The sequence below is a fragment of the Cotesia typhae genome, unplaced genomic scaffold (genome assembly GCF_013202065.1).
Source record: "Cotesia typhae breed Kobodo isofemale line unplaced genomic scaffold, CoteBio_Ctyphae contig_30, whole genome shotgun sequence".
Classification (NCBI taxonomy): Eukaryota; Metazoa; Arthropoda; class Insecta; order Hymenoptera; family Braconidae; genus Cotesia; species Cotesia typhae.
Genome location: NW_027423739.1, coordinates 335,406 through 349,814, shown reverse-complemented (window position 1 = coordinate 349,814; position 14,409 = coordinate 335,406). Strand labels below are relative to the sequence as shown.

The 14,409-nt window shown below is 34.6% G+C and overlaps 1 protein-coding gene across 2 annotated transcripts in view; it reads left to right on the top strand.

Moving 5' to 3' along the window:
• LOC141526035 (G protein-activated inward rectifier potassium channel 3) overlaps positions 1–14,409 on the top strand; it is a 102,797-nt gene that overhangs the window by 24,186 nt on the left and 64,202 nt on the right. For both annotated transcript variants that reach the window (XM_074240762.1, XM_074240761.1), the window contains exon 2: positions 925–1,347. In XM_074240762.1, the coding sequence (XP_074096863.1) occupies positions 1,118–1,347 (230 nt within the window). In that variant the 5' untranslated portion in view covers positions 925–1,117. The remainder of the gene's footprint in view (positions 1–924; positions 1,348–14,409) is intronic.

Genomic DNA, 14,409 nt, shown 5'->3' with positions numbered 1-14,409 from the left:
CCGCAATCCGAAATAATTTTTTTCATCGACTTATAAAATTCATAATAAAAACGAATATTTTCCTTAAAATAGCCAAACTTCAACTATGAATATCTTTTAATCGGTTGAGTTTTTGAAAAAGTCATAAAAGACCTTTTTTGTAAAGCATTCAATTTCTCACAAAATCTATGCCACGGAATATTTTTCCAAGCAGTTGGAAGCGAGATATAAATTTTTTTATCTGATTATTCGAAAAAAATAGAAACCCGCAAAGCGGAGGACCTTCCCGTTATAATTAAGAGCTTATACTTGGAGAGAATTCTTTTTAGGTGTCTACGAACCTATTTTTCAGAGTATAAAGTCAAAAATAAATTATTCGATTGTTTTGACCCACCCTAATACATACATACATACATACATACATACATACATACATACATACATACATACATACATACATACATACAGACATAGTGACAACCTTGCGGGGATAGTCAGGGAAGCTTTCAGTGACCTTCAAACGTCGAGATCTGATGAAAACTCGATTTTCGAAAAACGGGTTAAAACCAATACTTCCCCATTTTTGAAAATTTTCAATTATCTTAGTAGGAAGTTAAAAATCAATTTTAGTTTCGAGAAAACTGCATTTTTAGAAATGTCGAGAGTAAACGCTTCACTTATGAGGCGTGCAATATTCAGCCAAATCGGGGTCTAATGTGTTTAACTCAGCTTGGACGTCTCATATTTAAAAATGTCGTTGATATTTCATATTTAATTGATGAAATAAATTCATTATTTAAGACAATCAGTATTTTATTATTTTTCTTGATATGCAATTATACTCTAATAATTTATAATATAATGTTTAAAATGTAATTTCACTAGTTGTAATAATGATGACCATAATTTTTAATTGATTATAAAAAAAAATGTTGCTTCTTACAGGTTTTCTGACTTTGTCATTGAAAACTCAACCAATCAGTTATGAAGATGAGCAATTTTATAATGTATAAAAATGGTATTTTTTATGACACAAGCAAGTAAATTATTATGAAGAGCAACTATTGTAGAAAAAACCAACAATTTAAAAATTACTGAGTTTTAAATTATTCGCTCCGTACTTGAAGTATTTTTCACAATGGAAGAACCTCAAAAACTATTCAGGTTACCAGGAAACATCGAAGAGGAAGAGGAATGTGAAAATGATAATAATTCAAAACAGAATAATAATCCATCCCGTGCAGAATCTCCTTTGCTGTCACAGAAAAGTCACAATGCTTCATTAATAGTGCCACGCAATGTAACTTTAGTCCGAGAAAATACACAAAATAGCAGTATTGGAAATATGGGCCGCCAAGATTCAAATAGGTACTTAGTTATTACTTTTCTCAATGACTGTATCATAAAAAAATTTCAACGAGTTGTCATTTTTAGGCGATCAAAATTTAACAAAATTGAAGTAACATCGATGTCATTAACAAAAAATAATTAAATCATGCCTGTTGTTAAAATAAATAAGCGAATTCGCGTAATTCCATATTTATTCAACAATAATATCTAATAACGAATATACAAATTTATTAAGAATAAATTGACGTCTTCGATACAAAGACTCATGCCAGACTGACTCATCATAGTCAATAATGATTATAATAATACCTTAAGGTGTTTCTATGACTCATAAATGAGTTCGTGTCCTTCGTACATCTCAACACCTTCCCTCGAAGATATGAGTAACCATACAGTATAAGCCTACATTTATCACACCTAGATTTCACAATCAATCGCCATATTTTGCATCACTCAACTATTTCGTCCAGACATTGGCTTGCATTTTCTCAATGCATAAATATTTTAAATGTACCACATCTCTTTCACATAATTTCAATTATCGCAGTTCTTTTATGTTTTAGATTAAACTCACTTTTTTCAGACGTTTTTATAAATTAAATTAAATTATTCAACATATAAAAAATTAACAATTAGGTTTTTGAAATCCAAACATTTTTCGTAGTTGATCTCAAAAATAGTAACATGTTTAAATGTTCAACTGATAATCGACTACCTAACTGATTATCAATTTGACCTGTATGTGAAAATAAACGCTCGCAAGGTGTCGATGTAGTAACGATGGATAAATATTTCGTAGCAATTGTTCACGGAAAAAAAACTAAATGAAAAATGACAAAATTAATGTCGTAATCCAGGATTATACTTTTAGTATCTTGATTTTTACGATGCTGCCGTCTGCAGAATACAATTTGAATTATTAAAAATTACGATGTTATTTAGTAAATTTTTTTTCTGTAAGAGCAAGTGAATAAGGACGCATACTATATGTTTTAATAAAAGAAAGACAGAGTCCAGTAGTTTGCGGCGCCACCACCAAAAGATGACCAACTCTCCAACTATTGTATGGAGAGAGTCTTATTATGTGACTGAACATAATATTTAGATATGCCTCTGATAGCGTGAGGGAATAAACCTTGGGCTTGTGGCGGAGAGGACTCCGGGTTCGATTCCTCGGTGATGCAGAATTATTTTTTTCGGTGACCTAAGCTTTTTTTTAATTTGAGTGATAGAAATTAACGATGCTGCATCGTATAAATTACGATGTTTGAGTTTAGGTCCGGCACTACAATATTCTATACTAAAAATTACGATGTTTTTACCGTAATTTTTCATACAGTTTTCTTTCTGTGACAATAAATGTGAATATTCATTCTCGACAGTCTTCTACCCTGGCAATATGTCAAAATTCAGATTTCTGTCCACGAGTAGCCGATTAAGTTAAGAAACTGTCGTAATTCAATCAGTACCTCTCTTGCTTTGTCATTGTTATGTCTTGCCCGAGTCCAAAAAATGAAATTAGATTAGCTTAAGTCAATTGTTTTAGTATAGCAGTTAAGTTAATTTAAGCTAATTTTTTCAACTCGGATGGTTACTTAGTTGCACGTCCTTATCCAAGAAACCTCAAAATCCTTTATTTTTTAAAGATTGCTGATGATCTAAATTTTCACTTAAGCATTCAATCATAACATTTGTAACAGTTATTTATACTGCACAGTTGACCCCTAATTAATTGATTAATAAATTACAAATTACAAAAATGAACAACTAAAATAATTAATAAGGCGCCACCAGGTTTATTATCACAGTTCCTGGAACTGGTCCAGAGCTGAGAGCTTATCTTAGGGTTAGAGAGAGTGGAGGAAGGTGCTATTGAATAATAAATGATTAATTAATAAATCGATCGATATTTATTGACCATAAAAAATAACAAAGTAATCACTCACACACTCACACTATAAATAACTTAAGACTACAGCCTAACTGGCAGCTAACCAGAACCGTAAAAATTACTCTGCACAGAGACTGTCGTATGCAGAGATGGTCTTGCCTAACTGGCGGCTAACCAGAACAACTTAACATCCGAATATCACTTCGCACAGAGATTATCGTATGCTAAGGATCCTTATTAACACCTATCCAACTTATCCCTTAACTAAATATACAACGAAACACCTCATACAGAGACTGGCGTAAGCGAGGGAACGCTGTTAACACACACCGAGATATCCTCGTAACGCACTCATTTCCAGTACATATTCACACACGTAACACACATGACTAATTTGACTTTATTTTTATAATTCAAAATTTTTTGCAAATTAAATCCAACGTTAAAAATTCAACTAAAAATATTCAGTCATCAGTATGTTAATTAAACAACCCCGACTAGAAATTTTAGTGAGGCAGTGATTCGGCGCAAGGAAAGCATGCCGAATTCCAAACTTGCAGTAAGTGAGGCATCCAAACCAGACCGAAGTTTGGGATGTAACGCAGTTGCGAGGCTCAGCCTAACTTGGCTCCCTTCTTAGGTTGCAGTTTGGAAATCACACTTGCTGGTAACTATCTTGTAACCGGGGGGTTTAGCCCAGGTCCAGTTAGCTACCCCTTTCCTCTTTAGAAAAAGCGCCACTGGGATTTTAGACACGATGTCCCAGAAACCGGGGAAGCATGAGAGGGAAAAGACAGGGTCGTGAGAAGTCCGAGAAAGGCTGTAAATAAAACTGAGAAAAAATTATTTATAACAATTAAAGTGATTTATTCAATCAATCTACAAACTTAACAATTTCCTTATAACTAACTTAATTGTAAGAACCTCTCACCTACGTTGGCCCTTGCCAATTTATTCTTACAACTTAAACTAACTTAATCGTGAGAACCTCTCACCTACGTTGGCCCTTGCCAATTCTTCTTACAACTAAATAACCAATTTTCTTAACCTCGTTACTCCGACGGAATATCTCAATATCTTAATTTCCTCGTTAACCTGACGGAATACCATAAAATACCGATTAATTACCTCGTCAACCTGACGGAATACCAATTAACATTATTTACCTCGTCAACCTGACGGAATACCAATTAAAACCTATTCCCGACTGCGCCCCCGACTCGGGCGTCTATACAACGTTTCTAAATAACTCCCTAATTCCATACAAAATCGTCCACCGGACGCTAACTCAATACATACTTTATCCGAATTACTAATTCTCTAAATTCCTGAAATTTTACGCTTAACATTTCTTTAATACAAAATACCAAATTCACTAATTTAATTCATTACCAAAATTTCTCAACTAAATTCATTAACAGTTTTCTCAAAAAATTAATTCACTAAATTTACTAAATTAATTGAATTTAGCCCAACGGCCTAGACTTAATTTTACAAAATTACAAATTTCAAATTCTACAAATTTAACAAGCCTCATTAAATATTCAACTTACATATATTTCAAAGTGACCTTGACTATCTAAATTACACAAATGCTTCTACTATTTCAACTTAATCAAATAATTTTAACTAAATAATTTCCCATAACTAAAAGGCTTGTAACAAACTAATTAATTGACAATTATGAATAATTTACTTATAAAAGAATCTACTAAATTAAAAGTGACATCTGAGACAATAGCGATCATTAATTGACAAATTTTATTACAGGTAATTCGGCCTCTCAATTTTCAAATTCAAGCTTGGCCTGAAATAATTGTAATAATAATACCTGACTTAACTTTTACAACTCTCCAAACGTTGAGTGAAGTCCTGGTGGAAACGGGCGAAATCAGCGGCTGGTTGGTCTCTCTCTCTCTCTCGTCTCGGATAAACTTTCCGGCTCCACGTAATGGGTTCCCAATTCCGGATCGTAGATTGACTTCCTTCTTGATGGTCCTGAATCTCGATGACAGAATTTATTACACAGCACTACACTGACTCACTGTTTTGCCAAAAGCCTCACTGTCTCAAAGCGTCACTGGCTCAAAAGCCTGGCTCAAAAGGTGTTACTTGTTCCAAGGGCTGGCTCAAAAAGCGTTACTTGTTCCAGGGCCTGACTCAAAAAGCCTCTATGTTTCTTTTGTCGGCTTTTTTATAACCCTTGACTCCGAGTTCTCGAACTTTCCTATTGTCAACCCCGCTTCGTTTTTGGGGACAGCAGTGGGGACTTTCGATTTGCACGCCCGGTGACAAGTCTGAACTACTTGTCAAAAATCGAACGGTAAGGGAAAACCCTCATTTATCGTGGCGTCAATAAAGTGGTCGATAACGACCATGGGAAGTTCAGTTTTTCCTGTCACAATCTAAACCTCATTCGGTCCGAATTGGGCTACCTAACTAGGCAGCATTTTGGAAACCAAATTCGCAAAAAAGGATCCAAATTTAATTTTTTTAATAGCTTTTTTTATTATAAAGCGAAAATTGATAACAACAAATGCTTATTTTTTTATCTACTTTTACTATTTTAAGTATAAATATTGAATTTAGGACTAAATTTTTCAAATATTAAGTGAATAAAAAAAAAAAAAAAAAAAAAAAAAAAAAACAATTTTTTTCGTTTATTTAATATTATTTTTCATTTTTTCGGTAATTTTTTTTCTATTTTTTGGAGCTTTTTTTAATATGAAGAAGTTTTTTTTTATTGGTACATTCTATAAGTCAAGGGGGAAGGAAATAATGGAGGAGGTAGATACATTAGTCACACTCAACACGTAACTTTACTTCACACTCACCTTAATAGTAATCATAAATAATAATGATTAATTATTAAAATTGTACATGTCGAACGCGAGACTCGAACACCGTACCCCACGCACGAGAGCCCCATACCATAGCGCGACATTACACCGATGGTGAGCGACCTCTTGCCTCAAGATACTTATAAGCCTGACATTTTCGGTAAACATTCGGTTGCCGTTGCAACGGTCGAGTTAAGAATTACGATATTATACTTAAGTGAGGACTTGCCACAGACTTATTTAATCAAGTTCGATTTTGATAAACCAAGCTTCGGAATGCCTTTAGTTACCGTTCGGTAAGTTTTTGGTTAATATCTCGAACCAGTTTTGCAACTGATGGCAGTCATGGCATACCGAACTTAGGCATTACCATAGTTTTGCCTAAATGAGATCGAGCTTGGAAAACCAAACTTCGGTAATCCTTTGGTTACTGTTATTTCATACCAGTTGGGCAATCCATGACATACCGAACTTAGGCCTTGCCATAGGTTCGCTGAAATGAGTCCGAGCTTGGTGAATCGAACTTTGGTAAGCCTTTTTGGTTACCGTTAATTCATAACAGTTTGGCAATCCATGACATACCGAACTTAGGTATTTCTACAATTTTGCCTAAAGAAGGTCGATCGTGGTGTACCAAGCTTCGGTAAACCTTTGGTTAACGTTATTTTATACTAATTAGGCAATCTGTAGCATGCCAAACTTAGGTATTGCCACAGGATTGCCTAAGAGAGCCCAAGCTTGATGAACCAAACTTCGGTAAGCCTTTGGTTTACAATATAACAAAATTATTTAATGAGAATTAAATTGTCCGAATTTTTATAACGCAAATTAAGTAATAATTTAGTGCATGGGTTATGTGTGAGAGAGAGAAAGAGAAAGTATTAGAGTGAAGTAAAGTATTAGAGTAACGTAAAATATTAGAGTAAAGAAAAGCATTAGAGAAAAAAAAGTAGCAGAACAAAGTAAAGAAATAAGAGTAAAGTAAAGAAAAATTTAGATAGTAATTAAGTGACTTAAGGTGTATGCGTCTCACGCTATGGTTCCTCTGTTTCGTATATATTTGCTTTCATTCAAATGGTGGTTTTGGAAAGAAAGAAATGGTTAGTTGGAAATATCATAATGAAAGTTTTTAATGACTTACGATATACGTGACTCATGCTATAGATCCTCTGTTTCACTTATATATAACACTCAAATGGCAGTTTATAAAACATTGTAATTTATAATGGTAATTTTAGAAATGTTAAAGAAAAAAATTAGGAAAACGGTTCACCCTAAAGGCCATCCTTGCAACTTCCCGCTAATTCCATACCTGAGCGCTTAAAATTGTACTTATGACATTTTTGAGATTTTTGAGCTCAAAATATAATTTTTGAGATTTTTGAGCTCAAAATATAATTTATGTGATATTTTGAGCTCACTAAGTTCGGAGAGATAATATTTTGATGCATTTGAGCTCTCCCAGCTCAAAAGTCTGATAGAAGTTTTATAGAACACTATTTTTGGATTTTTCAAATCGCAATAACTTTTGAATGGATCAACCGATTTTCACGCGGTTGGCGGCGTTCGACGCAATTTTATTATCCTCATAAGTGATTTTCAGGTTTTAATTGATCAAATCGAAAATTTCAGAGTAATCCCGAAAAAACACTTTTTTCGGTTTTCTTTCGTTTACGATAACTCACGAACGAATCAACCGATATTGACCGCACTGGCGGCGTTCAACGCGGTTTCTTGTAAAGTCTTGTAAAGCGATTAACATCAAGATGTTAAGAGCTGATTAGTTTTTGGAAATGATCGGTGGAACCATTTAAAAGTTATTCCAAGAAAACCACTTTTCTAAAAATTTTTTTTGTAGTTTTCTTACAATTTCTCAAAATCTACTGGTCCGAATCGGTTTAAACTTCGAGGAAATCTAAGTTTGGTCAAGCCCTTTCGAATGGCGCCAACCGCGATCAAATCGGTCAAGCCGTTCAAAAGTTATAAAAGGGTTACACACACACACGCACACACACACATATACACACACACACACACACACACACACACACACACATGCGCGCGCGCAGACACACACAGACGGACATCATCGCGGGAATAGTCAGGGAAGCTTCCTAGGACCTCAAAACGTCAAGATCTGATGAGAACTCGATTTTCGAAAAACGGGGTGAAACCAATAACTTCCCGATTTTTGAAAATCTTCGTTTTCCTTAGCGGGAAGTTAAAAATTATATGGTGTGAGTGTGTGTAAATCTATTGAATCAATAAACTCGATATATTAATTGATTATTTTTATTATTTAGCAACGATCCTTTTACTCTCTCTAGCCCTCAGATATCTTTTATGTTTCCTATATGTATCCCGCATGGAGTAATATACATGTCAAAAATATATGTCACATATACAATATATTTATTTATTTAATAATATTTCTTTTAAAGCATAGCTTACAGCAAATAATGTCATATAAAATAAAGTCTGTATGTCATAAGTATCCTTCATAAAAAACATTGCACAATCAAGGGTAACAGTCAAAGAAACAAAATAAATAATTATAAGCTAATAACACCGTAAGACCGCTTGTATATATGTAGAATTTAAGAAAAAAAATTAACAATTTACTAGCTAATAATAAATAAGTATACATATAAGAATGTTTCAAAATTTATATCAGATTGCAAAGCGAATATCAAGTGTATTTATCCGTTGAGACAAAAGGCACGCAGTCTCATCGAGCGTGAGAGAAATAGGTAGATTGCTTTGCAAGTTGAGGGTTGCTAGTCATTGAGAAAAAAGGGTAATACTTCGCAAAAAAAGAAAAATATGTCAACAAATATTTTTCACATAGATACTGACATATATGTAGAGATACATGCCAAAATAAATGGTGACATGTGAGAGGTAAAAAACTTTATTTGACAAATTTAACAAATATTTCTTTGTGAGCGGAAAACTTCCTCACTCTCTTCAATAAACAATCCCGCACACACTCAAATTCTCTCGCCTTTTGAGACGCCATAGCTGTGGCGTGATTTTATATTATTATTTGTCACGGGGCTCCTTTATTACAGTACAACCTGGTTATAAGTTACATCGGACGTTCTACTCACTCTCACGGCAGTTATATCTACATATAAAATATTTCATGTAAGTGGAAGAGAGAAAGAAATATAACTTTTAACCAGGTTGTAATGTATCTATTGAAGGCCCTTACCCCGACGATGGTTAATTATCGACAGATCATAGGGCGCTGTGATCTGAGATGCTCGCGGAGTGAAAATTTGACAAAATGAGTTCTGGGACCTAGAGTGGAAGTGCTCCGAGAGTGAAAATAATTTGACACCGGGCAAGAGTGAAGCGGTCGCAACGAAAGGAAGACATTGTGAAGCCGGAGCCCGAATAAAGAACCACAGATTTCTGCAATTATAGGTAACTATTTATTTTTCTCTGGATTTTCTGTGGAACCTTCAGAGCGATTATTTTAATATTAAAAATAGATATTTATTGCTAGGCATTTAGCCAGCCTAAATATTCGTTGATAGTTATTCTAATAATCCTGCAATTACAGATTTATTGTATCGCTGATCCAATCCCGAGCCGCAACGCAAAGTAAGCAGATCCGAGTACCTGATTGAAGCAGTGGAATTGTCGGAGAAAAATTGCCTAGACACAAGGCCACAAGGGACGACAACGAGAGTTAATAAAAATCGTCAAAAATCTCTGGTACAGAAAAAAATCAACCTCGATGAAGTTGCATTGCTCCAGGAAACTCTAGGCACAGGCCAGGTTCCATCTTCCGATCACCTAACTGATTAATTAATTAATTACCCGAATTTAATTAAGCATCAAATTTACAAGTCGACTTTTATCTCAAAAACTCTGAAGAAGACTTTAGAAGTCTTTTAGAACTTAAGAAGTCTTTATTAGAGTTTTTCAGAGAAAAGTCCGAAAAATTTTTACAAGGGTAGTCTAAATAAAAAAATAATTTGAGTGTAATGGTAAAATTTAGAAAATCGAAACAATTCAAAATTAAAATGAAAGAGGTTAAAATCATAATTAATATTACAATTAAAAATGTTAAATAAAATTAAGATAAAATTTATAAAATCAAAAACTTCGGCGTCGTTAAAATTGAGCCAATGGCCAAAAGAAAATTTTGTCAATTAAATTTAGGACGATTTAGAAATTAAAAATAAAACGACATTAAATATCATTCAAGTTAGATTAAAATTAAGAAATGAAATCAACTTCTAAATTAATTCCAAAATTTAAAATAGTAATAATTAAAATTAACCTTTGGAAAATTTTCAAAATTTTAAAATAAAAGTTACAATTGAAATAAATCTCCGAAAAATTAAAATTTCCAATCAGTAAATTAAACTATAAAAATTACAAAAGTAAAATTATCAGTATATGAAAAATTGTTCAACAACTTCGATAAATAAATTTGTCAAATTCCAGTAGATAATTTCAGAAATATTTAACATAAAATTTTAGCCTTACCCATAGAGGAAGGTACCACGGGGCCAAGCTTGGCCCAACTATGTAGAACTCTGGGCCAAGCTTGTAAGCCAGGCTTGGCCCAGTCTTGGTAGAAGTCTGGGATGATAACGACTGGCCCATGCCTGGTTACCAGGACTGAATCATAGTTAATTTTCAAGTCTGGCTCATGCCATTTGATAAAAAATGATAAAAAAAGAATTTTGTATGTGTTATTTTTTTATTTTATTTTTGATGTAGAGCTAACGCAAATTCAGACCGTGACTCTTAATTTAAATCTAACTTTTGCTAATTATAGAAAACCGCATCCGTTCTAACCGAGATTCGAACCTGAGCTGCGCACTTGCCAGACCGACAACTAACCTCTACACCGTACGACTGGTGAGTTGATGCACATCTCATCATTCTCATAAGCTAAATCTATATGGTGACGAAGTGTGACAGTTTATTATTTATATAATTTATGTTATTTAATATTGTGTTTTGATGAAAATTAACTATTTTTTTACAAATAATTATTAGTTATTAAAAAATGCAAGAGTCACGTTCTTATATTACTTTAGATTTCGTACATCGTTCTGTATATTTTTAATATCTTATTATAAATTTTAATGTTTAAAATTATCAATATTAAAAATTCAACTGTAAATTTTATATTTTAATTTTTTAAAGACTATATCAATATCGACGGTAAGCAATTGTTTTGGTTAAATAATAAATTTTCAATTTTAGCATTTGCTAACAAATATTCGTTGTACAATAAATATTTACTGTTTAAAATTCTATTATTTAATGATTAATTAACTTTGAATTTCCCATTGAATGGCCAAGGCTAGGTTACCCAGCTCTGGCCCAAGTCTGGGCCGCTATTAAATGGCCGTGGCTGGGGGATCTAATTCTGACTCAGGCTCGGATAATCATTGGCATGGCCGAGACTGGGTTAAGCAGCTTGGCCCAGGCATGGGCCAATACAGGTACGCCGAAGCTAGGTTTCCCAGTACTGACCCAAGCCTGGTCCCTTTGTCAACTCTGAGGGTTTCCTGCATGGGTTCGAAAAATTTATCCAAGCTAATAACTAAGTCTCAAATCCTTACTGGAATTCAAAATAGACATAAGCCGATTACTCAGGCAGTTTGAATTCGAGTAAATTTTAATTAATCTAAAATTTTGGTTGAATAAAAAGCTGCTGTGATATTAAAAATTAAGCAACCAAAATTAAATTAAATTATTTATCAAAGTCAAGTTAGAGACCGAGAAATTTGATTCCCTGGAAGTCATGTTGTAAAAGGTATTTCGACTTTTAAAATGATTGTAAACTAGAGTCAAGAGTATATTTGGATAAAATTGTTTTATTGAGAATTGTGTGTGTGTGTGTGTGTGTGGGTGTGGAAATAAATTTACATTATATGCTCCTCGTTAACAGGCTGTCGAGGAGGTTAGTATTAGCAGGTTGTCGACTAGTGTCATAGTATCCTTCTCTGTCATAGTCGACTTCAGGTTGCTTAGTCCCGTAGGGAGGGTCCGGACAACAGCGAAAGGGCTAAGGACGGTTTGAACCTTGGGCAGGGATCCGGGCGACCACCCAGGGTCAAATCCAGAGTCTTAGAGCGTGAGGGTTCTGTGGACAGCGCAACTTAGGTAGAAACTGCGGTATAGACGCTCCTTATGAGGGTACCATCAGGAATAAAAAACCATGATAGAAACTACAATATAGACGCTCCATATGAGGATATTGTTAGAAATAGGAAACTTTGATAGAAACTACAGTATAGACGCTCCTTCAGAGGGTACTGTTAGGAATAAGTAAACTTCTATATGGTATGTGAATGTATGTGAGAATTAAAGTAAAATTGAATTGTTGTAAAATTAAGAGAATAAATTTATAATTCATGTTAAATTTAATTGTTGTTATTTGTGTGAATCTTGTTATAATTTCTCTCGACCCTGTGATATCTCTCTTGCTTGGACCGGTTCTGGAAACCGTGATAAAAATTTCAATGGCGCCCTTAAATTTTAAACTTAAATAAAGGGGTGACCAAGGGACGGAATCAACTCGTTACATATTACACTAGTCACAAAAATTAAGGGATATAAAAAAAATTCCAAATTTTTTGGTGATTTTCAGCGAGCTGTAACTCCGAGGAAAATGATCGCACAGAAAAAAAAAAAGCAAATTGTAGCTCCAAGTGTCTAGTTTTTAGATATGACCATGAAAATTTTTTGTCATCGTCAGGTCTGGAGAAATCCTAAAAAAACTACTGAAAAAAAATTTTTCGAAATTTTTTTTCGTCTTAAAAAAGGTCTACGGGCTTCAAAAAAATTTTTTTGATTGTTTCGTTTAAAAGCTCTTTTAGTAAATTTAATATCCTTTAATTTGACGTAATCAAAAAGCCTGTACGATAATTTGCCGCGGAGTTATCGTCAATCAAAGCAAAAAGTTTTTTTGACTTTGGAAATCAATAACTCTGGAAATAATGACCGTATAGGAAATCGAAGGAGGGTTTTGAAATCTACACAATATTCTCTATAAGAGAACGTAAACCGCTTTTGAAGAAAAATTTTTTTGAATTGAAAACTCGGACTGAAAAAAGACAAAAATTCGCATAATTAAGGATATTTGGATAACTTGGTATAACTTTGGATAAAATGGATGAACGAAGGATATCGTTGGTAATTTTTAACTTCAAAATGTCCCCTAAAATCCCTAAGAAATTCAAAGCGCTGCGATTTTTTGTTCATAGTGCCCAGAAGCTTCAAATTCTGTGTTTTCGCAAAAATCACCATTATGAGCAATTTTGTGATTTTTATTCATTTTTCCATTGAAAAAAATTTTTTTTTTCAAAATTCTTTATTTTTTCGATCAAAGAGATTGATTTTTCAAGAAATTTGAAAAAAAAAAAATTTCAATTTTTTTCGAAAATTTTTTTCGAAATTTTCTCAATTTTTTTCGACTGTTGTTTTACCGCCGGCATTAGCGTTACCCAAAGCGTACCACGTGGAGGTTGCTCGCTCGGATTTACGCTTCTCACACACACACACACGTGTGTGTGTGTGTGTGTGTGTGTGTGTGTGTGTGTGTGTGTGTGTGTCTTTGTCCGCGTGTTTGTCTGTTTGCAGCTGCCGAATGACCTCTGTACGCACGGCAGTAACTGCTCAGTACCGTGTATTGCCACCTCTGTTCCGAATCACAGCTCGTAAACGCTCTTGCATGTTGATGCATCGTCGAATATCACGTTGCGAAATTCCTTGCCAACAACGTAACAACGCTTGAGTCAACTGATGAAGATTGTGCAGTTGCGGATAGTCTCGCCGCAATCGACGCCCAAGCATGTCCCAAACATGCTCAATTGGGTTCAAATCAGGACTCATCGCTGGATGATTAAGCGTTGTTACGTTGTTGGCGCGGAGAAAAGTTCGCGTACGAACTGCAGTGTGAGGACGAGCATTATCCTGCATCAAAATGAACCGTCTTGCCCCCATGCGTGTGCGCATAGGCAGGACGTGTGGCTCCAGAATTTCGTCGACGTACCTATCGGCAGTCAACGTCCCACGAACGATGACCAACGGGGTTCTGGTATTGAAGAACACGCCTGCCCACACCATGACTGATCCACCATTGAAAGCTGTAACTGGTCTCGTAAAACCATCCCGATCTCGTTCTCCACGACGGCGCCAAACGAGAGATCGTCTATCGCTGCCATGAAGACAAAATCGAGATTCGTCAGTCCATAATACACTGGTCCACTGTCTACGACCCCAATGGTGATGATCATGAGCATAGGCCAATCGGGCTCGGCGATGTCGTGGAGTGAGCATAGGCACGCGATTTGCGCGTCTAGCGCGTAGTCC